The sequence below is a fragment of the Sus scrofa genome, chromosome 14 (assembly GCF_000003025.6).
Source record: "Sus scrofa isolate TJ Tabasco breed Duroc chromosome 14, Sscrofa11.1, whole genome shotgun sequence".
Lineage (NCBI taxonomy): Eukaryota > Metazoa > Chordata > Mammalia > Artiodactyla > Suidae > Sus > Sus scrofa.
The window spans coordinates 74,118,772-74,143,479 of record NC_010456.5 but is presented as its reverse complement, the minus strand read 5'-3'; the positions used below and the strand labels follow the sequence as shown (position 1 = coordinate 74,143,479).

The window sequence follows — 24,708 nt, the reverse complement described above, 5'->3', positions numbered from 1 at the left end:
GCACAAGCGGGTGAGATGGGCATGACCCCTTCTCATTATGAATGGGCTCCTTGTCTGTCCTCTGCCTGAATGTGACCACGCGCTCTCTTGGGGTAGCTAAGGCCAGGGTTCTAGGACAGTGTCTAGTCCTGGCCTGGGTGGTGGGGATGCCCTTCCTTTTCAGACTGAGGCCAGGAGGCCATACGAGCCCTGGCCATCCTCTGAGACCAGTCCCCAGAGCTGCAGTCGGGGCTCTGGGAGCCTTCGAGCACCCCCACCCCTGTCCCAAAGTGTCCTCAGCCTCTGTCTGGCCTGGGAAGGGCCAATGTCTCCCACAGGATGTGGCCGTCTGGCTGGCTGCAGCCTCTACCACATCCCCTCTGGGCACTGTCCAGGCCAATGCTGAGGGACGCTGACCACGGAAGTGACCCCACCCTCTGTCCCCCACCCCAGTCCCCAATCCATAGGCTCCTTCTCACTGATGTGGGTCAGTCCACCTGGGAAGCACTCTCTGATGAGCTGGGGGCTCAAGCTGCAGTGGGAGCTTAGTAAATGGCCGTCGAGACCCCAGATGGGTGACTGCCAGCCTCCTGGTACCCCCCCATGCCTTTCTCTGTGCTTTGAGCCCCCTCCCCAGGGGCCCCCCCAGTGAGGGTCTGTCTGCAGATAATCAGGGAACAGATTCAGAAAGTAGGAGAAAAAAAAGCACTCAGGCGCCAGACAGGATCCTTATCTCCTGGGGCGGAATGTCAGAGACAGCGGCAGCAGGGCAGGAGTCCTGCTGTAGGAGAGGCCCTGTATCTGCAGCCCGGAGGGGGAGGGGGAGGGGACTGGCCCTGGGCACTGGGGAGGGAAGGGGCCTGGATGGTCTGTTCTGGGCCAGCGGAGCCTGAGGACCAATGGGAATCTGGCCTGGCCTAGGAGGGGGGCCTAGACACCAAATCTCCCCCTATTTGTTCAGGCTGGCCCTGGGACCTCCCCAAGAGAATGGGCGAGGGAGGCCGAGGTGAGACCCTGGACCCTGCGGCCCTGAACTGTTTGGGCCACAAAGACTCTGGCAAGGTCCTCACTGGCCATGCCTCAGAGCTCACACATGTACAATGGGGATTACAACCCCACTCCTCCTGCACTGAACTACTAGGATCCTCCATAGAGATGTCTGTGGAAACCAGCAAGGGCCATGCAAGTGGGAGCTGTATTCTGCCCAGTGCTCCCTGCTCAGGAGGCCTCCCCGCTGGTTATCACCAGCTTGGAAGGAAGACCATGCGAGGGTTTTGCTCCTTGGCACTGGCCCCCCCCAAGTGCAGTGGTCCCTCTCACAGAGTGGAAAGCAGGTTCTCTGATGGTACCATATTTTCCCAAGAATAGGACCAAGGAGACTTGATGCCCTGGCCTGGCCTTCTCCTCTGGGGCTGGGCTAAACCCCAAGGATGAGGGATCATCTTTGTGGTGCTCCAAAAAAGGCCCCCAGAGAAAGGTGATGTCAGTTGGGGTTAAAGACACAGGGCCTAGATGTGGGTGCAAATCCAGGCTCTGCCGCTTTCTGGCTGGGGGACTCTGGGGCCCCCTATCCCCACCCTGGGGCCTCAATTTCCTTCTCTGAAAAATGAGGGAGATGTCTTTTCTGCTCTGACATTCTGTGACTTCACCCTTGACCGAACAGTTGGGGCCCAGGAAACACACTCCCATCCACACATCAGAGAAACATCAAGCTAAGTGTGAGCTCTATCTGGTAACACCCTGGGGCCACCTATGTGTACCTTGGTCCGAATTTCCTGGTAGCCTCCCCCAGGAAAAGTCAGAGTGGCCCAGCCTCCTGCTGGGTTTGGGCTAGTTCATTTCCTAGGGAGGGGGCCGGAAATGCCAGGGAGCGTCCACAAAGAAAGGCTCTGGCTGGCACTGGGGATGCAAGTCATGCTCCCCTTTGCCACCCTTCCCCCGCCCCCTTGCCCAGTCCACAAGGGCCTGGCTGGCCTGTCCCCCAGCTGTTGTCTGCAGGGTCTAGTCCTTAATAGCTGCTAAGGCAGTTGGGGAGGTCGGAGGCAGCCATGAACTAAAGCTAGTCTGGGACAGTGCCCGCCTCTGGGGCTGGAGTGAGTGATGGACAGGGGAGGGGGACGGGAATGGGAGGGAGGGGAGGGAGGGGGAGGAGGAGGCGCAAAGGCATGGCCAGTGGGAGGGGCGAAGGTGAGAGCTGGCTGGAGCCCTAGCATTTTCCGGGCTGTTATTCTGGGCAACTTTTTATTTATTCAGAGGCTGGGGATGCAGCTTAGCATCTGTCAGCTCAATATTTATTACAAGCACACTGGCCTTGTACCACAGACCCCGTGACAGGGCCACCGCAGGACCCTCTCCCACCATCTCCTCCCTGCCAGGGCATTTGAACATCTGCAAGGAGGAGCTGGGAGGCAACGCCTTTCCGAAAGACCACCTAGCCCGACTTTCTTGATTCACTTCGGGGAAACTGAGGCCAGAGGGAGAAGCAGCCTTGCTCAAGGTCACGGGGTGCCCTGGAACCTGATCCCTGATCCCTCAGTTTACAGGCCACCAGAACAGACAAACGCTGCTGGAGTAAAAATACCGCAGACCACAGAGTGAGATGCGACAGCGACCTGCCCTCTAGTCCCCGACCAGGTGCAGGCAGAGCAGAGGAATCTTGGCACGAGGTCGCAGCTTTGCCACAGGAGGCTTTTACAAGCTACTCAACCTCTCCTCCCCTCTCCCCACCGCTGAGCCTTAGTTTCTTCCTCTGTATGAGCGAGGTGATCAGACCCACCTCACAGAGTGGCTGGAAAAAAATCCTGGACATGGGCAAATGCTGTACAACTGGAATTTGCTTATTGATTTAGATGCTGCATAGGCTGCGGTGGGAAGAAGGGAGGCAGGATGGCCGTGGGGGAGGGGTGGTGTCTGTCCCTGGCCACCAAACCCTTTTCTTACCCCAACCTCTGGGGCAAGGCAATGGACAGATCAAGAGCCAGAGCACCCACTTAACCAACTAAAGACGTGTTAATGAGCTGGAGCAGCACTCGGACACAAGTTGGCTCAGAGGGTGTGGACCTTACCGTCGTCCCCGCTGCCCCCAGCTCCAAGGCTTCTAGTAGCTGTGAGGTCAGCTTGCAGAGCGGTGGCACCTCCCCCATCCACCACTCGCTGAGCCAAGAGGAGCATGGCACTGCCAGGGCCGGGGCGGGCGCCAGCTCGGATTCTGTGGGTTCCTCCTTCCTCCCGTACCTCCTCTGCTGTCACTTCTCCTCCAGCCCCCGCCCCCCCAATCTCGTCCCAGAGCATCTCCCCCGCGAACACAAGATTGCTGCTTCTCATATAACACATAAGCTGTGGTGTGAACTTCTGGTAAATGAAGATCTTATTTAAAACTGTGTGCTATCAGGGGAGAGGAAGAGACAGGTTCCAACACAGCTCAGTTGCCCTGCCAGGAAAAGGGGGTGCTGGGCCAGCGCAGGGAGCCATCAGCCACTCCTGGGAAGTCACCAGAGATGGGCTGCGGGGCCCTGGGCAATGCTCCCAGCTCACCTAGGGTCGAACAGGGTATCACTTTCCCTATCTGTGCAGGAGGCGAGGGCAAGGAACTGACCCCCGCTGGAGGTCTGGAACAGAAAGTGGCTTAACCTTGCAGGGCTTTCCAAGAAAGGCAGACCTTTGGACCGTGGGGAGGTTGGGTCCTGGGGCCTCTACCTTAGCGGCACAAAAAAAACCCACCTGAGTTGCTTGTAAAACTCCCAGTGGCCCCGCCAGACCTTAAGCCCGGTTAAATCAGAATCTCAGGATGGGACCCAGGCAGAGGTGGTCCCACTGACCAGCCAAGGCTGAGAACCACCAAGCTCTTCTCTCCTTTTTATTTTTTCCATTATAGCTGGTTTACAGTGTTCTGTCAATTTTCTACTGTACAGCAAGGTGACCCAGTCACACATACATGCATACATTCTTTTTTCTCACATGATCATGCTCCATCATAAGTGACTAGATACAGTTCCCAGTGCTATACGGCAGGATCTCACTGCTTATCCACTCCAGAGGCAATAGTTTGCATCTATGAACCCCAGATTCCCAGTCCATCCCACTCCCTCCCACTCCCCCTTGGCAACCACAAGTCTGTTTGCTAAGCCCATGAGTTTCTTTCCTGTGCCATACATTAGATTCCAGGTATCAGTGATACCATATAATATTTGTCTTTCTTTTTCTGACATGTCACTCAGCATGAGAGTCTCTAGTTCCATTCACGTTGCTGCAAATGGCATTATAAGCTCTTCTCTTTTTAACAAAAGGTGTGTATCTGAATCCCTGGGGGTGCTCTGTCAAAATTCAGATGCCCAGACTTCCCAAATCAGAGCCTCTAGGGACAAAGGCCAGGCATGCGGATTCTGAAAAAAAAACTCTAGGCGAATCTTATGCATGACTCTGGTTATTCATACACTGAGCACCTGTGTATTGAGGGCCCAGTGTGTGCTGGACACTGTTCCAGACCTGGGGGGGGGGGTGTCACTGGGTGAGTGACATGGCCCTGCCCTTGTGGAGCTGTCCTGCTAGAGGGGTGACAGACGGTAAACCAGCAAGCATGTTAGTACATACACAAGTCATGATTCCAGATGGTAACAAGTGCTAGAAGAAAAGTCAGCGAGGCAGTGGGATCGGGGAAGGGCTCTCTCAGCAAGGGCCATGTGAGCCAGGACGGGGGTGACAGGAAGAGGCAGCCACGTCAAGGTCAGAGCTGGGAGCACCATGCACAGAGACGTGTTTACTGTCGGGAACCACGGCCTTCTGTCAGCTGCAGACCCACACTCTGGTCAAAACCCCCTGTTTACAGTTCCTGGCTAGACAGGAAATGCTGAGGACAGGCCAGTGGTGTCACAATTGCCCTGTGGGCCCTCAGGAAACTCAACAGGCAGCTGGACTAAAGGCATTTTAGAAAGCGTCCGCCTGAAAGCTGGCGGGGACCTCTGACTTCCTGGGTCCACCCGCCTCAGTTAACAGATGGGGAAACTGAGGTGCAGCAAGAGGCAGTGATTCGCTTTGAAGTGGCGCCTCAGTTCTGAAAGGGTTAAACAGGACCATGACTCCACTGTGAGTCACTATCAGGTCCAGTGTCCACCCTTCCCCCCCGAATCCCCGCTGCCCTTTCTCTCTGAATCAACAACCTGTGTGTTCCAGCCATGGTCCGCTCCCAGGCCATGCCACACCCAGGGGGCTTGGGTGGTGGGAAAGTGGGGCCTCCCCACTGTGTCACTCTGAAGGTGGGGTGGCCCTTCCTCCCACACTGGGAAGCCCATCAAAGGTCAGAAAGAATGATGGCAGATAAGGCTGTGGAATTTGGAATCTAGTGGGATCTGGAATTTCCCTTTTGTGGAAGGCTGGTTCTGGCTGTCCACCCACAGTGAGCATGAGGGAAGGTATGGCACATTCCGGGGAGGGGAGAGGTACCAGGGTCAGAGGCCTGATGTGGAGGGGAGGGCAGAGTGAGCAGAAAGGTGGCTGGCTGACTCAGGAATATCCCTGCCCAGGAGAGGCAAGCTGGGTCACCGGGTCACCCTGTGGACAGACCACCAAGAGGGGCCACTGCCAGCTCCTGCCCAGTCCTGATTTTGACCTTTGACCATGATCTGGAGGCTGTTTGTTCCAGGGTCAGCAGCTTTCCATGGAGTGAGGAGAGCTCCTGTCCCCTCAACAGGTGTACCCCCTACCCTGGGATCAGTGAGAGCTAAAGCCCTCCCTGCCTGCTTCTCTTAACCTCCCGCTGAGTGTCCTGGGGTAAAACCTGGAGGTGAGACAGAGTGCCCTGGAAGGACAATCTAGAAGAGCCTAGAATGCTTCCTCTGTCTGTCTCAGCCATGTGAGAGCGGAGGGGCCGGTAAGGATGGAAAACCAGGCAGCGACAAAGTCTGGAGATGACAGTGGGCAAGCCAACACCCTCCCCTGCCTCGGGTCCCCATCTGTAAGAGGGGCGTGCAAGCGCTCAGCCGGACGATGTCCTGGGGCTGCCAAGAAGCTCTGCTTCCCTCGTGAAGGTGATTTTGCCTGAAGTGCTCCCTGCCTGAGTGTGATGGGCACCACCTTGACGCGTGGTGGGTGGGAGAGCCGGAAACAGCAGGGGGGCTGAGTCTCAGCACCAGCTCTCACTCAAGCGAAGGGGACGTGGGCTCTCATGTGCCCCTTTATGAGGTGTGCCAGGCTGTGGGTCCTGAGGACCATGCCCTCCCCAGCAAGCTCCACGATTCCCTGGTGGAGCCTTGGAAAGGAAACCAGGACAGTGACATAGAGATGCCCAAGCACCTGGGAAGGTCTGTTTGGCCGGCTCTTTTTAGCAGGAGTCAGGGCCCCGCAGGCTTGGGCCATCACTCTGGTCTGGCGGCCCGTGATGGAGGCCGGGAGGATGGCTTCCTCTGGGCTCCCAGGGGCCCCTCTCCCTGGAGAGGCTAGCCCCTCAGCTGGCCCTGCCCTTCCCTCTGCAGGCTGCGAGGAGCCCGGGTGGGGCAGAGGAGGATGCTGTCAAGGGTGTAATAAATGACTTATTGACGGGCAAGAAGAGTTCTCAGGGCCTGGAGCATGACCTTCCAGCAATTATGCCCTCCACCGCCTGCCCAAGGCCCCTCCCGCTCTTTGGAGACTGAGGTCTGGCCCAGCCCCTTCCCTCCAGACCACTGGACCTGCGGGGGCCTGAGGGGGGCAGACAACCCCCTGCAGCTGCTAATGTCCTTCCCCATGCGCCTGTGGGAACACACACCCCAGAACACACACCCTCTCGGACCAATCCTTAAACTGGCACAGGCCAGGGAGGAGCTGGCTGATGACGCTGGCCGTGACGGGCCTGTGGGAAAAGCCCAGTTCTGGCCGACAATCAACAGCTCTTTATTGAGGCCAGAATCACATCGGTGGGGGATCCTGCATTTTACAAAGCAGCTCCAGGCTCTGTTCACTCACCATGCAATCATTCCACGCATCATCACCAAGCAGCCAGTGCTTACTGGGCCATCAGGGAAGTACACAGGGGATAAACCTGGTCCCAGCCCCGGGGAGTGGATGTAAAGCGAGCTCCCAGAAGGAGCAATGAATCTGGAGTCCAGAGGCCAGGGTTATACCTAAATTAGACCCCGGGATGTTAGAGGGGGTCACTTCATTTCCCAGAGCCCCACTTTGCTCCTTGGCTAGGACCTTCCTCCCAGAGTCACGACAAAGACTAAATGAGATAATGTGTTCAAAACTGGCCAGTGCATGGAGTTCCCATGATGGCTCAGTGGTTAATGAATCCGACTAGGAACCATGAGGTTGAGGGTTCGATCCCTGGCCTCGCTCAGTGGGTTAGGGATCCAGCGTTGCTGTGAGCTGTGGTGTAGGTTGCAGACAAGGCTCGGATCTGGCATTGCTGTGGCTGTGGTGTAGGCCGGTGGCTACAGCGCCGATTGGACCCCTAGTCTGGGAACCTCCATATACCGTGGGTGCAGCCCTAAAAAGACAAAAAAACAAACAAACAAACAAAAAAAACTGGCCAATGCAGTGGCCCACAGTGACCCGCTGTACAGCACAGAACTCTACCCAATATTCTGTGATAATCTATGTGGGAAACGAATCTGCAAGAGAATGGATATGTGTGTATGTCTGACTGAATCACTTTGTTGTACAGCAGAAATGATCACGACCTTGTAAATCAACTATACTTCAAAAACCTTAAAACACACACATACAACACACAAATTGGCCAGAATGGGCACGAGAACAGGCCCAGCGAGGAAGGGAGGCCAGGAGCTCAGAGGGCCTGTAACTCGCCTGGCATGTAGGTGGAGTGCATATGGATGGGGCCCTCGCAGGTCAAGAAGACAGCAAATGAAGCAACCCCCTCAGCATCTTCCATAGCTCTGTAGAGAACAGAGTGTGTGTGTGTGTGTGTGTGCGCACGCACATGTGTGTGTGCACATGTGTGTATCGCAAAGAACTGGAAAAGGAGGATCCAAGACCTAGCTGAGCCCTAAGGAGCAATGTGCAGCACCTGTAAGCCAAAAATAAATAACATTCCATAGCATGCAAAGTCCTTTGCGCACATGGACTAATTATGACATTGGTCCCACCTCCTGTCCGTGTGCCCACTGGTGTGGGATTCATAGTCCCCCATCTGACTGAAGAGGAAAGCGAAGCCCAGGAGGCTGCAGGAGCCACACTTCAAGCCGGGGCAGGGATGGCACTTGTGGGTCCTGCCCCTCTCCCCTCCATCTTCCTTGGGGCAGCACAGGGAATCTATCCCCCCATACAGGGCTCACTGATATTGGAGCTATAAGCAGAGTGGGACAGGGCATCTGATGAGGAAGCAGAAGGTATTCAAGAGGCTGTGAAGACAGAGGGAGAAGTCTGAGTCTAGCCTGGTCTCAAACCCATTTCTTTCTTCCATGAAAGATAGCATCCTATAGTACTACTTTGTGCTTTGCTGCTTCTACTTGTTAGTATGTCCGGGGAACCTCACTGTATCAGTTCTTGAAGAGTCCTAGCATCCTTTTTAGAGCTGCATGGTACTCCAGTGTGTGGCTGCATCATAATTTATTCCGCAATTCTACTGGCGCATTCAGGTTGTTGCTAATATTTTGCAATTACAAATAATGCTGCAATGAATCACCACCTGCAGAGCATTTTTGTATGGGTAAAAGTATATCTTTTTTTTTTTTTTTTTTGGTCTTTTCAGGTCTTTTTGTCTTTTGTCCATCTGCAGCACATTGAGGTTCCCAGGCTAGGCGTCCAATCAGAGCTGTAGCCACCAGCCTATGCCAGAGCCATAGCGATGCGGGATCCCAGCCACATCTGCGACCTACACCACAGCTCACGGCAAAGCAGGATTCTTAACCCAGTGAGCAAGGCCAGGGATCGAACCCAAGTCCTCATGAATGCTAGTCAGGTTCATTAACTGCTGAGCCATAACGGGAAAGCCTAAAAGTATATCTTAAAGGTAGATTTCTAGAAGTAGGATTGTTGGGCCAAAAAGAAAGTGTATATGCAGTTTTGTTCAGTAGAGTCATATTATCTCTCCAAAGGATTGTGCCAATTTGCATTTCTATTAGCAGTGTCTGAAAGGGCCTGTTCCCCATAGCCTCCCCAATGGAATGTGTGGTCACAATTTTTAATTTTTTTCTAGTCTTGGGAGAAATGGTATCTCAGAGTTGTTTTAATTTGCATCTTTCTAATTATGAGTGAGTTTTAACATTTGTTGCATGTGTTCGAGGGTCACTGTTATAGCTTATTTTGTGAATTGGCTGCTAATATCTTTTTCCCACTTTTTAATCAGGTTTTTTTGGTCCTTTGTCCTTCACTATTTTATAGGACTTTATGTATTAGGGATATTAGTCTTGTGTCTATGGCATACGTTATGAACATTTTCTACTAGTTTGTCAAATATTTTGTCTTTTTGACTTTCTTTAGGGTGCCTGAATGTAAATTTCTTTTTCTTTTTCAGGCCACACCTGTGGCCTATGAAAGCTCCCAGGTTAGGGGGTGAATCCGAGCTTCCACTGCCGGCCTACACCACAGCCACAGCAATGCCAGATCTGAACCGCATCTGTGACCTCTGAAGCAGCCTGCAGCAATGACGGATCCTTAAACCACTGAGTGAGGCCAGGGATCCTCACGGACACTGTGGTGGGTTCTTAACCCACTGAGCCACACCGGGAACTCCTGTAAAGTTTTTATGTAATGAAAAGGATCTGCTCTTAATTTTATTGTCTCACAATTTTGAATCATAGTTAGAAAGCCTCTCCCTACCCCAACATTAAAGAGAAAGTCACCCAAGTTTCCACCTAGTTCTACTTGCGTGGCATCACTGTTTACATTTAGGTCCCTAATCCATTTACAGTTTATTTTTCTGTTTGGTGTGAAATATGAATCAAAGTCTATCATTTTCCAAATAGCTACTCAGATGTCCCGGCACCGTTTATTAGAAAGGCTGTCTTTATTTCAGTGATTTGGGAGAGCACCCTTGCATATACTGCAGTTCCACATGCCTTTGGGGCTGATTCTGGGCTTTGTCTTATCATCAACAGGTCTATCAGCCAATTCAGGCACCAGCTCCACATTATCTTAATTATAGAAGCGTTATAGTATGTTTTAATATCTGGGGATAGTTTTACTTCTTCTTTACCCATTCCTGTGCCTCTAATTGAGCTCTCTTATTTAATTACAGTGGCTAATGCTTCCGGCACAGTGTTGGGTGGTAGGAGAGATGGTGGGTGTCTGTGCTTTATTACCGACCTTAATGGAAATGCCTTTAGCCGTTTCCTTGTTAAATAAGATACTAGCTTTAGGACCAGGGTGTGTGTGTGTGTGTGTGTGTGTGTGTGTGTGCATATTATCATACTAAAAAGTATTTCTTAATTCCCATTTTCTTAAATGTTTATACCATGAATATGTATTGAATTTTGTCTGAAACTTTTTCAGCACTTATAGATATAATTTCATGGTTTTGTTTCCTTAGATACATTGATATGGTATGTGACATTAATTTGGCATAGGTCAGTAATATTAATGGATTAATTGTGAACCAACCTTGCTCTTCTAGAATAAATACGATTTAGACACTACATATTATTTTCTTCAAAAAAGGGGGGGGATGGAATTGGGTACCAATGATGACAGCTACCCTTGACTGAACACTTTCTCTGTCCTCCACATGCATTAAGGTCTGATTAAATCCTCAAGATACCTACAGGAAGCAGGCTTTATCATTCCCATTTCACAGATGAGGAAACTGAGACTAACAATGGTGAAGCAGGCTGGCCAATAACAGGATGGGATCCTGGGTCTCAGTGATTCCAAAGGCCTTAGTAATACATAGGCAGCATTCTTTAGCTGTTATTCAGGTATACTAAAAATGTTTATTATTGGATAAGGTATTCGAAGGGGTGGAGAGTCTGTCCTGACTTTCCAGAACCCTGAGCTGCCCTCCTCAGCCTATGCCACCCGAGCTCAGCAGAGGAAGGATGGGAAGGGCTGGTGAGGGCTGCCGACCAAGTGTGCTGTCAGCCAGCAGCCTATGGGATGCCCCAAGGCCAGGCAGCAAGCAATCCTGGAGGCCTGAGGCATCTCCTCATAATCTCAGCCCTGCTTAATCCCCGCATCTGTGGCTCAGACCCCGGACAGTGCAGGCACAACTCAGAGAACCAAGACGGGTCCAGGGAGATGATGGGCTCGGAGGGAACAAAGCGCAGGCAAGAAAACCCAAAGCTCCACTCCCAGCTGGTCCTGCCGGCCCCGTTTTCTAAGAACGGGCAGCCAGCCGAGGGATTATGTAACTTCTGGTGGGCACGGCAGATGGTGTGCTGGCTCGGACACTTCCAACCCAGCACGGACGCTAACCTTCCCTGACGTGGCACCCCGGGCCTCCTCTGCTCTGGGGTGTGGAGCCGAGGGGGATGGGAAGCGACCCAAACTCTTGTCATCTAGCTCAGCCATGGCTGGCCAGGCAACGGGGACAAGCCAGGGCCCACCTGCCAGAGAGAGGTTCAGCCAGGGAAACGGAAATGCGGGCCCTCCCCTCCCCACCCCACAGCCAGCAGCTCTCAGGACGCCCTGCACAGCCTCTGGGGGAATAGACCCTCTGGTGCCAGCCTCCTTCCTCCTCAGATCAGAGGCCCCTGGGGTCTGGAAAAGTTTCCAAAGCATTGATCCAGGCGTCTCCTCCCTGGGCCCAACCTAGCTTTCAGCTTCTCTTCTTCCTTTTGCTGATGGGTAAACCGAGGCTCAGAGAAGAGGAGTGAGTTGCTCATTACACAAAGATAGAATTGGCCTTAGCACAGAAGCTTCTAGACTCCTACTCCAGTGCTCTTTCCAAATGTGTTTGACAATGCAGGCTTTTCCTCTTGATGGAACCCCCAGGCAGGTCACCAAGTCACCCCATGGGCATCCTGAATCTATGTCTAATACTCCCCAGGTCAAGAGTGGATTATTGGAAACAAAGAAGGGATGCAACCAGAGATTTGCAGATTGATTTCCTCAAAGGTAGAAAGAAAAGAGAGCTGACCTTTACTGACCATGTCCCATCTCGTTCCTTCTCCCTTGCAACTAATCAGGGCCTCCATTTTCTGACGAGGTGAAACAAGCTAAGGGTTTACAGTTAGTGACAGAGCCAGGACTTGAACCCGGTTTCCTGATTCTAGGGCAGATCCAATGGACAGACGAGAACACTAGAGCCCAGAGAGGGAAAGGGACTAGCTCAATACCACACAGCAGATGAGCTGCATGGCTAGGATTAGAATCCAGGGTTCTTGATCCTCAGCTCAGGGCTCTTTCTGCTGTTGTCTTGTGGGTTGTGTGTGTGTGTGGGGGGGGGTGCCTGCACAGAGTGGGGTGCACTAACAGGAAAATGTGGAGCCAGATCAGACTGGCAGCAGGGGCTGCTGTGCCCATCAACCCTGGCTGTCTCGGGCTTCCAGGCAGGAGTTCCAGACCAGCCTGTGTTAGGGGCTCCTGGCAAGGGCCAGCGAGGGCCCAGGTGGGGGGCTGACAGTGCGGCCAGGACTACTGCTGCCTCGGCTAAGGGCCTGGGGGTGTTTAATCTCCCAAGGATGCTCCCTGAATGTTAATAGCGGACACAAGTGCCAGGGAGAGCCTGGCTTAGCCAGACTCTGCAGCCAAAACTGCTCCCCTGCCTTAAACCCAGCTCTTGCCAGGACACTGGTGGCAACTGCTCTGGAGGGCTGAGGCATTTGATCAGACCCTGCCTGTGAGCCTTCAGACATACCTTCTCAGCTCAGACCTGCTCCCCGGCCTCAGGGTCGGGGTCCCTGCAGTGGACATTCTCTTGAGCCACGAGAAGGCGAGGTGGAGGGGAAGGATCAATGGACTTGGGACTCAGGTAGGAAGCAAACATCTTTAATGGGCTTGGACCAGCTATGCTTTGAAAAGGCCACCATGCAGATTAAGTACAAAGACCAGCCCAGCAACTGTCTGCCAGTCTGCCTTCTCTGCCCAAAAGGGCAGAGGGCACTTGACTGCAGTCCTTGATTCATTCTTCGTGGCTCCACTGGATTCCTTGCTACCCAGGGTCTCTGACCACTGAAGACTTGGCTGTGCCTTCCATGGCACCCAGTGCACAGCAAGAGATCAAGGACAGAAAGCAGAGAGAATGAAGGAGAGAGGGAGGCAAAGCAGGGGAGGGGTGGCAGCTGTAAGCTAAGCAATGAGAATCTTCTAACTCTTTGGTTAGGCATCTATGGCCATAAGTGCAAAGCATGGCAGGCAGTGAGCCACAGCCAACCTCTTGGGTGAGGAAGGCCTGATGGTGAATTCATCATTCATCCATTCTACAGGTGTTTATCAAGCACCCTCTGTGTGCCAGGTACAGTGCTGGTCACCAGGGACACAGGAGTGAGCAAAATCGGACCATCCAACCCAGTCTCCCTAGTCACCAAGTGTCACGCTCTCTGGTCTTCTAGTTGTTTCAATCCCATCCTGTCTCCACCTGCTGACCCTGCTCAGGGCCCTGGCTTGGGTGAGAAGGAAAGAGAAGGGTGAGAAGGAAAGAGAAGAAAAGGGTCTTATAGAAGCTGCTCCATAAGACATGCTCCAGGCCACCCCAGGTCACTGCTCACTCTGTATCAGTCACGCTCTGTCCTGCTGCATCATGGAGGGACCAAAGGTGGGATGGGGGAGGGGGCCAGGAACAATATTCCTGGAATTTCCACCTCAACTTCTTGTAAGCTCTGCATCCTGCATGGGTGCCCAAGCCCCAGGCTGAGCAGGCGGGCGCCTCTGATCGCATTACAGAGCTGCCTGCCTTTGGCTCTGTCTCCTCACGCTAGTAATGCCTCCAGACGCTGCTCAGGGCCTCTGGGGGTTGCAGGCTCCTGGGCAATCTCAGCAGAAGATGTTCCTCCTGGACCTCCTGGTATCCGCCAGGCTCAGGTGGGCATCAGAGGCCAGAAAAGGCAGCCATCTTCTTTATGCCCCTCTCCCTGGCTGTCTGGTCCACCAGGAGCTCTCTGTCCCCCTGTCTTCCTACTCCCAGAGGTACAGGGATAGAAGCAGGACCCAGCCCCAGCCAGAGGTCAGCCAGGCTGCAGGCGGGGGAGAGGCAGGCAGGAGGGAGGCCAGTAGGAATCCAGGGAACCTACTCTGTGCCAGGAGCACATGTCTATCGCCCATCACATCAGCATCTGGTGAAGGCAGTGGGGTCGCCCCCACCCCACAGATGGAGATGTAAGGTAGAGAGAGAGAGGTTGAGCCACCTGGCTCAGGCATTCATAAGAGTCAAAGCCTTTCAATTCCAAAGACTTGGCGCTTTGCACAAAGAAGGGACCCCTGGCTCCAAAAGTCTACTTGTACCAGATGATCAGATGGCTGAATTCTGAATCCGTTCCTGGGCAGCTGGGTCAGATACTCCCACCTCTCCCACCTTCACATACACACCCCCTACCAGGAACGTCCTTTCTGTTCACCCAAACCGTGCTCATCCTTCAAAGGCTAGTCAAGCACCAACCTTCCCTCCTCTAGGAAGCCTTCCCTGACCAACCACCCAGGCCCCCAGGAGCCTTCTCTCAATGGCTGAAGGATTTTTTGTTGTACCACCCCAAACTTGGCACCAATAACAATGACAAGGAGGAGGATGGCGAGTGGTACTGAGCACTTCAGAATGTGCAGAGCACTTGAGGTATCATCTCATGCATCCCCACAAGGATCCGATGAGATTGGTGCTATTACCATTTCCCCTTCACAAATGAAGAAAATAAAGCTCAGAGAGGGTAAGCACCTTGCTCTAGGACACACAGCCAGATGTGGACATAGGCAGGATTTGAACCCAAGTAGTCCAACAGCATCGCCGGCCCTCTAAGCACCTCCTCAGATTCCCTCCCAATACAAACACGTCCTGGCTTATCCTTGAAAGGGTTCCTCTCTGTTGCCCATTATGCGCTCCCATTATGCCCCAGCATCACAGGCCTGGCGCATGGCTCATGCTTCAAGAGGTGGCACAAATCAAGTTCAGGCTGGTGCCTTGCCCACCTCTGACCGCAGAGCCCAGTACTTGCTCAGACTGAATGAATATCCATGTGCACCAAGTCTGAGAGCTGGGTGTGTTCCAACACCTGATGTGGGGACAGAAGCCCTCATGGCCCAGCCCAAGCTCACCACCCTCCACCCTGGAGAAATGAAACAGGGAATGGAATGGTCAGGTCTGGGCAGCGTGGTCCTACCACACCCTCCACCAGACCACCCTAAGCCTAGTGAGGGTGGCAGGGTCGAGGGAGCAAGTGCCTCTTGGCTCACACGCCCAGGCTGCCTTGGCCAATGGGGTCCTTCTCTGCCTTCCAGGCCCTGGTGGGCACCTGGGCCTCTCAGTCTGTGAGGCAGGAGATGCTTATGGAACAGGAAAAAGGGACCAAGGTCCCAGAGGGTGATTTATAGCTTCAGAGCTAGAGAGAGAGAGAGAGACCAACCCAGGGCCGCATAACTATGCTCACAAGGGCATTCTAGTCAATATATTGACTTTCTGAAGGGGCCTGTGTAAACACAGTGGTTCTGGGAGGTGGTTACCTCTGACTCTTGCTGGCCACTGGAGCCTCTTCAGAGGAGCCAGACAAAAAACCCAGAGCCCTTAAGGATCATCCTTCCACCCTTCCTCCATCCCACATTTACACATGGGACCCAGAGAGGGAAAGGTACTTGGTTAAGATCACACAGCAAAGAAAGTACAAAAACCAGGGTCTCTTAACTCCCAAGCCAGGAGCTGCTGGGGCCCCAGGCCCGGAGCCTCCCTGCTTCCTACTTCCCCGATTCCCCTGGAGGATGACATCCTTGGCACTGCAGGGCTCTCTCCTGAGGAGGCTGTGCCTGAGTGCTCCCTGAGCTGTGTGCCAGGCACTGTGCTAAGTGCTTTATCATCTATCTGGTCACGTGATCCTCAAAACAACCCCGTGAGGACAATCTTATTATCATGCCCATTTTATAGATGAGGAGACCGAGGTGTAGCACAGTGAGCTGCTGAAGGCCATGGAGCTCATAAGTGGCAATGCTGGGGGGCTACACTAACCTCCTCAAGATCCCAGTTGGCCAAGCCAGGCACCCCCTGCACCCGCAGCTGGGGAGGGGCCCCTGTGTTGGGGGGTAGAGGGGCTGGGGGGCTCCTAGCGGCGGTGATGACAAGTGGGCCTGCCTCCTCCAACTGGCTCATGGGAGTAGCTGAGTGGAGAATTCCATCCTTCCTTCTTCCCCACCCTGTGTTCTCTGCTGGGGGCATGGCAGAAGGCAAAGACATACACACACACCCCATGCCTCCATCCTCAACAGAATCCCCTCCGTTGCTTAGAGAGTGCTTTCTGTGCTCACTCCATCTTCAAGAACCGCAGAGAGCAAATCAAAGAATATGAAATCTGTTCCTCTCAAGTGCCAGGCCCAGGTCCCAGCTCCTCAGAAGTAGCTGAGAGGGGTGGGTCCCTGGCGCACAGGCCTCCAGCTGAGCCTGAAAGGGTCAGCATCGGGAATGCAGCTGAAGGCTGGCTCACCAAGGAATGGTGCCCATGCAGGACGGTCCTTGCAGATGCTGGCAGGGCCAGCTTCCCGAGAGTGGGAGAAGCCTCGGGCCCAGCGACCCTGCCCCAACTCGTCTTCTCTTGGGGAATGCTCTTAGAAAGACCTGAAAAGGAGAGTCAAGGTCTGGCCCACATCACCCCCTCCAGGAAACCCCAAGACTTAGAGTTCCCTACTCTTCCCTGAATAGAAGAGTGACCCTTGAGCAACCAGTCTGGAACTCTGTGGGTCCACTTATAGGCAGATTTGTTTCAATACATATAATACCAGTATTTTCATTTTACAGATCTTTCAAACTAATTAAGTGTGGGAATGAGTTTATATTTGATTAGAGATCACAATATGTGGAATCAAAGGCACTAGGGTTTGAGTCCCAATTCCATCAAACCATTTCCACTTCCTGCCCCTGGGTAAATTTACCAACTGCTCTATTTTTGAGGCCGAGGTAGCAGACAGAAGATTTTCAACTTCTAGGGAGTTGGCGTCCCTAACCCCTGCATTGCTCAAAGGTAACCTGTGGTGTCACTGCCCTCATTTGCCACAGTGGCTCTTGGGATGTCACTTACCATTTTTTTGCAGTGGACCTCAGCATCCTTCACAGACGGTGGCCACCTTGAGGGCTGGGGCCAGGGCTGCTCTGACTCTGACCCAGGTCCCAGGTGGCCTTCCTAAGTGGCATTCACCTCCCCACTGGGGTTCTTACAAGGACAGAGTAAGGTCTTACATATAAGAGGGTTTTACATTCCATAAAATACATGCACGAGTGGGACTGTGATTTTCCTGTAGGTCTCTCTGCTCCCCAAAGAACACACCTTATCCGAGAGTTAAGGATGGCTAGGGGACTCGGAAAGCCCTTGTGACCAAGGGAAGGAGGAGCAATGGGGTCCAGGGCTCATGTGTGTGTCTGCGTGTGCACGTCCTCCTTCAATGGCATCCACTGAGGATCCCAGGCCCATCAGCATCGGGCTGTGTGTCCTAGAGCCAGTTGCCTACCCTCTCTGCCAACCTGCATACAGAATAAACAGATGAAATCTTGCTTGCCTGGGTCCCCCTCTCAAACAGGCATCCCCTAAGAGAATACAACGGATGAGCTCCCCATGCCTAGTGGTGACTCATGGTCCCCACACGACGCTTACCTATTTATACACAAACACGCCACAGCCACACATGTGCACACTGCACACCCCCATATGCCCAGACCAGACACACACCCAGCCAGCCACATCACACACCCCGTAGGCAAAAGGCACAACTCAACACACACATCCATTCCTCCCACACACATCACCTCCGCACACGCCGAGCACCACACCTACCCTAGCCTCCCACTGCAGCACTCCCACCTCCGCCCAGCTCCTCTGTACAGTCTCACCCCCACCCCACCCACTCCTTCACGCGTGCTCTCACACCCACAGCCTGCCTGCCTCGAGAAAAGGGCTGTGCCGTGGCAGGGAAGTTGTGAGGCGCTGGGAGCAGCCAGTTCTGGGAGGTGAGAGGGAGGGAGGCTGGGCGAGCTCACCCCCTAAACAGTGGCACGAGAGCTCCGGGCTCCTGCAAACTGATTTAGCTTGGCAGGTGAGAGGGTGGGCGGGCTGGCAAGGGGGCCCAGGGGACCCAGGAGAGGAAGGGAAGGGGAGCAGGCATTGCCAGTGCTGAGGCGCCTGGGTGCGAAGGTGCACGCAGTCCTCAGGTACCCGCACCAAACCAGCCCCACCAGTGGCAGAGATGCTAATGAGGCCGTTTTGTCTGCAAGGGTAGATTCAGGAGCTTCCAGCAACCCAGGGCTTTGGGAGAGAAGGAAGATGAAACAAAAGGGGTAGGGGGTAGGGCTGCCATCAGGGAGGTGGCTGATTTATGCCAGCACTTCAGCAAATGTTTTGGCTGCCATTAGCCTCTCTGAAGCCGAGGACCAGAGAGAAAGGGGTGCCCCGGGGACCTGTGGCTGGGACTTGGCAGGGCTCACCTGCCCTGCCGAGGCCCAGCAGATAGGGCAATGTGGCTGGAGTTCGAACCAGAGCACCCACCCAATGCCCAGAAAGGAGCTGAGGCTAGGCGTCTCCTCCAAGCCCAGAGGAGGAGGGACTCACGCCCTGGATCACCAAAATGCCTGGTGAGAACAAACTCCCCGAGGTCTCGAGGCTCCCGCTAAGCGGCTGAGCACAGGCCCTCAGGGGGCAGGAGGTGGCGCCCCAGCCCCAACTTCAGAAGCAAATCAGAAGGGTGGAGGGCACGCATTCCATCCTCCTGAAACTGCCCTCCCTCGTATTACCCTAATTACGGTATTTCAAATTTTCCTTTAAAAAAAAAAAAAAAGGAAAGAAACAGAAAAGCACGGAACGCACTTGTTTGGTTTCATTTTGCCTTCACAGCTTTAATGATTCCATTTGTGGAAGCTGTTTAGGAAACTGGGGAGGAGGAGGAGGAGGCCAGAAGTACCAGCTCCGGCCTCAGCTGCCCCGCTGACTCCTCTCCTGCTGGGGGCCATCCTGCCCAGGCAGCAGCTTTTCTCCTCCCCAACCCCACGGGGGCAACCCCTCAATCCCAACTCTGACCCGCCTCTCCTTCCTTTCCTCTAGGCCTCTGTGGGCTCCAAGGTGCCTCCTGGGTACCCCGACCCCAGCGCTAAGGTTCAAAGGACCGTGCGTTCAGCCAGCAGGCCCGGGAGGAGGAGGTTCCAGAACGGGCCATTCATAATCCCGAACCTTGCTCTCTAAAGACTTGGAGTGTTAAGAGGTCCACCTCCCCTCCAGCCTCATCCCCACAGTCCTAGGCAGCCCAGATCCTCCTTAGAAGACAAAGCTGGTGAAAGTGGTAGGCGGAGGCAGCTTGGACTGTCAGCCAGGAGCAGGCCCTAGTACCTCAGTCCAGGAGAAACTCAACGACAAAGCGGGTGCAGGAGATGAGCTCCCCAAAGCTTCACAGAATTCATTTAATAGAATAAAAACCTATTCTGCCCCCAACTCTACAAATGGGTATAGAACTCTAAGATGCTAAGGTGTAGCCCTGCAGCCCAAGGGAGCCTAGCTAGGGCAGGTGGGGCTTTAGCTGAGAGGATCAGTGTTGGAAGGCCAGGGGAGAAGCTACCTTCGGGCATTTGCCTGCTCTCAGGATCTCACCTTGACCTTTGGCCCGGCCCTGTCCCACCTCTCCCCAGTCCGTGCTCCCAGCACCTTTCCCCCCTCTCACTACAAGTCCCAGTCTAACTCAGCTATCAGGCCAACCTCATCTTAAATGCCTGCCTCAGCTGGGGCCCTGATTTTAGAATCTCAATCCCAGGCCCAGGAGGCTAAGTGTGCAGCCTGGGTGGAACAAAAGAGCCATGAGTAGAATGAGGTTAGTTGAGGCCTGAGTTCAAATCTCAGCTCTATCCCCAAGTCCCAGTGTAGTCCTGGGCAAGTCAGGGTCTGTCCCAAAGTTAAATTAATAAATGGTTTGGAAGAGTGGGGAACTGTTTTGTCCTCCAGAATTCCCAGTTTGTGGGGTGGGGAGAGGAGGGAGGAGAGAAATTACATATGAAATTCCTCCTCTGCAGTGGTACTTTCACTTTAATGAGAAAACCCATTAAGACACTCTTGATTTTCCATTTGTTTAAATGAAGTGGGCATTTGCTATAGAGTAGGGGAAGACAGGGACAGGAACACACACACACACACACACACACACACACACACACACAGCAGAGACACTCAGAAAACCCTGGTTTTAATTGCACCTTAAAAAGAAGTGTTATCATAACACCTTGGGTCCTTCTCAACTGTCCCAGCCAGAGGCCAAGGAAAGACTCATTAAAACTCTAGGAAAGGCTGAGGGGTGGGTGGGAGGAGATTCCCAGGGCCAGTCTCTCTCTGGGCTTTTGAAGTCTCTCTCCTGGCCAGTCACTTGCTGATATCTTCTAAGAGTCTGGGGTTTTATGGTTCCCGTTTTTGATTTCTCCACTCTCACAGTTTACGGCTTAAAAAAAAAAAAAAAAAAAAAAAAAGGTTCTCCGAGCTGTGAAGGGAACTCATTTACATATTCACTGGGGACAGGAGTGGGGGAAAGGAGAGAGATGCCTGCTCCTTGAGGAGAGCTTGGACGCCACCAAGAAAGAGCCCCCCTCCCTCTGAGGGGACAGCCTTCTCTGTCTTAGCTTGCTATGAGGCTCATGACAGAGGGGTGGACGAGACCAAAGTGAGTCAGCCCAGTTACTGGACAGGAGCCTTGGATACAAATCTGAAACCTGCAGTTAAGTGAAGCCAAGACTGGTGGAAAGCCAACACTCCGGCCTTGGTTTTCCCCATCTGTGCAATGGAGTTCCTGAGGGAGCTGCTGGGGAAGACCTAAACAACATTCTGAAAGCTGCTCTGTGGCTGTGGCATTAGAGTACGGGGGCTGTGTAGGAGGAAGGGCATGTTTTCTCTCCTGAAGGCAGGTTTCTAAGGGCAAAGGGAAGGCAGCAGGCTGACCCCACCAGTTGGCCCTCTTCAGGCTGGTGGGCAGACAACCCCTGCTGTGCTAAGTAATGAGCGCAATTCCAACGCCAGTTCTGCTCGCTGGTGAGAAACCAAAGCCCGGTATTAGAGGCCATTTCTGGCTGGGCACTGATCATGCCCAAATCCATCAAAGCCCTGGGCCTGGGGTTTCTTCTGGGGAAGGTGGGGGCCGGATGCTTTGTTAAGCAGGCAAAGCAGGCCACCCCCAGCCTCCCCAGCCGAGCCTACTCTGCAGCTCTGGAGAACGCTAGGCTTACCCTTCTTGTCTTTCCCCTGCCTACTCCCAACCCCAGTAATCTCAGTATTGACTCCTGATTCCCTTACCCTGTTGGTCCAAAAACAGCTTCCCAGGACCCAACCCTGCCAAAGTGCCAGTTACAGAGACTTCATCCAACCCTTCAATCACCTCCCCTCAAAACACTCCCAAACCAGAAACCAACACCAGGGCCCAGCACCTCCCACATCCAACTGCACTCTTTAAAACAAAGTTGGTCATTCAGCAGCCTGCCCCCTCCCCCATCATTACCTTCCAACTTCAAAACACTGCTTTAAATACCAGAGTCTGCCCAAATCATAATTAACTTGGATCAAATGATTCTGTCGTAACTTTACAACACAGGGCTGGCAAAAAAAAAAAAAAAAAAAAAAAAAAAAAAAGTGGGGGTTGTGCTAAAACCAAGCCCTCACTCCGGGGCCGTGGGAATCATTCGTTCCAGAGTGAGGAATCTCTGGCTATAAATTGTGGCGGTGCGGGGGGGGGGGGGCGTGGGAAGGTGAGGGGGAGGAGGACGGCGGATGTCAACATCTCAGCGGAAGGTGGAGCGGGGAGGGCTGCGTCATCTCGTCCACTTTCTGCACCAGTTTTCCTGCCCCATTCTCAGCCTCAACTCGGAGGACTCGATGCAGGATGCGCCCCACCCCCATCCCGCCTCGAAGCCCGGCATCCGGCGGCCAGCCCACCTGCTCGGGTTCCGGCGGCAGAAAGAGGTTGGTTGGCTCTCGTGAGTCCACCCGCTACCCAGGAAGACGCAGCCCCGTCAGCGACAGACCAGAGACATACACACATCTATGGCAGGAGAGGCAGAATAGGGACTTTATTTTAGGAGCTCGCCAACTCCCTTAAGGCATCTCGCTGGGTCCAGAACAGGAGGGTGGCGAGAGCACCTAGTCGGCTTCCCGGATAGGGAGAATGTCAGTGACTCATTTAAAAGGAAACTCGGCAGAATCACTACATACGCCTCCCCTCATCCCATCTCCCAACACCAACACCCAGAAAAGAATTCTTCCAGACCTGCGGGTCCCAAGATCTGGGGGAAAGCTGTACGTACAAGACAGCCTTATCCCGTTTGATAGCCAAAACCCTGCATGCACCCCAGCCACATCTGGCTAGCGGAGCAGATCCACGCTTCCCGTGCTCCCCAGATTTCTCGCTCTCTCCCTCTCGTCTGCAGATTCGGGTGGGTCAACGCTAGGAGCCTGGACAAGCCGGGATCTTTACTAGGAAGTTGCTCGCGAACGGTAAGAGAGCGCACACCTGGCCGGTGCAGCGACTGTTTTTTTCCGCACCGCCGAGAGGCGCGCGCGGAATCAGGGGTCTCCTGGAGGTCGGTCCTTCGGGAGGCGCAGACCCGGACTTGTACAGCACCCAGGGAAAGGAGGAGATCCCTTCCAGGCAGGAGCAAGAGAGCCTGCTCGCCCTCCCCCCGCACCCCACCCCACCCCCCGCCCCGAGATGGCTGCGCCATCGCCCACTTTGGTGGGGCAGAAATCAACCTTCTAACTTGAGCGCCCTTGCCGGGTTCCCTGCGCGCACAGACAGAGCGATGGACCATCACAACTCTGGGGCAGAGTGAGGCGCCAGGGTCCCCTCGTCCTCCCTCCCTCCCCCAGGCCCATTCGTTCCTCACCTGCTTGGCTCAGCCTCAGGTCCCAGCAGAGCAGCAGCGCCAGCAACAGCGCGCCTCGCGCTCCACTCCGGGTCCACATGCTCCCGCGGCCCGGCTCAGGCGCCTCTCCCCCGGGGCTCTCTCCCTGGCCCCAGTCTCGCCGCCGCCGTCTCCGCCGCCGCCGCCTCCTCCTCGCCGTCCTCCCCGGCGCCCGGCCGCGCCAGCCCGTGCCCTCCGTGGGGGCAGAGGCAGCCACGCTTCGCAGAGGGCTGCCCGACGCTCGAAGCGCGATGGGTGCCCGGCGCCCCCTCTCCGGCCAGGCTTTGGTGCGCCCCTCTCTGCGCTCCTCAGGCTCCTGGGCTCGAGTGCTCTCCGGGCTCCGGCGTCCAGTCACCGAAGTTGCGCGACTAAATGTGAGTGCGCTCGCAGCGGCGGACGCCGCGCAATCCAAGCTTTGGTGCGTGCCTCCCCGCGCCCTGCCACTGCCCGCGGCTCCGGCGCCCTCGCCGGCCACCGCTGCCTTCTACAATGCCAAGCGCTGCCGCTCGTTCGCCCTAGTGAGTCCCCGAGCGGAGGGCGACCGCGCGCAGCCGGGGCGTGGCCTGGGCGGGCAAGGGCGGAGCCGGCGGAGGGCCTTTCTAGGGGGGGAACCGACGGCCATCTGGGCGCGGTCTCGGCGGAGCTGGGGACCCCTCAGGGGGGACCTCGCGAGACGCTGGGCACGGCGTGCTGGAAAACGCGGTAGCCGGATCGTAGCTGGAAGCGGAGTCTGCCCAATTTGCGTTTCCAGAAACTAAGGAAATATATTTTGGTACTTTCTTTCGGCTTGGCTGTGTCACCATTCTCCTCTGATTAAACTCAGGACTCTGTCATTTTTGGCTCCCTGGTCTGAACTATGTTCTCTGCTTCTTACATGTGGGGGTCTTTCCCAAAAATAGCTCCTCAAATGAGAAAAATCTCAAATACTCAAGTGCTGGTCAAGCTGGGGCTTACTTCTCTGTGAACTTGGGTATAGATTCGGATTATACTGGTTGGCTCTACTTTTCGGTATAACCTTGGGCAAAACTGTTTGATCAGACCCCTCTGAACCTCCTGTAGCACCCAGGTAGGTCCTAGGATGTCGTCCCCCGCCCCCAACTAGTGACTCTGGGGCACAGGGTAGAGGGTAGCCATTTTTGGTTTGGTGTAAATTTGGGCTCTGCCCCTTATTGCTACGTGACCTTGAACAAATTACTTAACCATTATGATGCTCCCTTCATCATCATCTGCAAAATGGACAAAGATGATAATAATAATTTTATAAGGGAGTATAGAATTGGATTTTAAAAGTAAGTATGGAAACTACAGCACAAATGTCAGTAATCTCTCTTTCTAAAATCTCCTCTCTCCGCCAATCTGATTCCTGGTAGAAAAACATCACCACCCAAGGGTGAGCCAAAGAGCATATGGAACCAGGTGGAGTTGGGGGCACGCTGTATCTTGAGACTGAAACCCAGTGACATCAGACATTGTGGATCAGCTAACACTGCTGATGTCCTTCTATGTGCCAGGCACGGAGTAAGGCACTTTATACGCATCACCTCAGTTAATCCTCACAGCAACTCTCTGAGGTAAGTACTGTTTGTATCCCTGTTACACAGATGAAGGAACTGAGTCACAGAGACATGAAGTCATCTGCCCACGATCACATAGCTTTGGTGAAAGAGTGGGTGAGTGAAAGGGGCAGGAGAGATAGGATTGGAAAGAAGCCCTCTGACCTGGGGAGCCTCCACCCTCACAGCATCTCTGGGGCTGGCAGGTGAGCAAGGACTGGCAGCCAGCAAGGATGCCTCCTCCCCTAGCCCTGATCTGTTCACTACTCG

General features: G+C 54.2%; 1 protein-coding gene across 3 annotated transcripts in view; it reads right to left on the bottom strand.

Moving 5' to 3' along the window:
- Positions 1 to 23,425, bottom strand: part of UNC5B (unc-5 netrin receptor B) — an 88,001-nt gene extending 64,576 nt beyond the window's left edge. Inside the window, exon 1 of one of the 3 annotated variants that reach the window (XM_005671044.3) lies at positions 22,868 to 23,425. In XM_005671044.3, coding sequence (XP_005671101.1) covers positions 22,868 to 22,946 — 79 coding nt within the window. In that variant the 5' untranslated portion in view covers positions 22,947 to 23,425. 3 annotated transcript variants of the gene reach the window in all.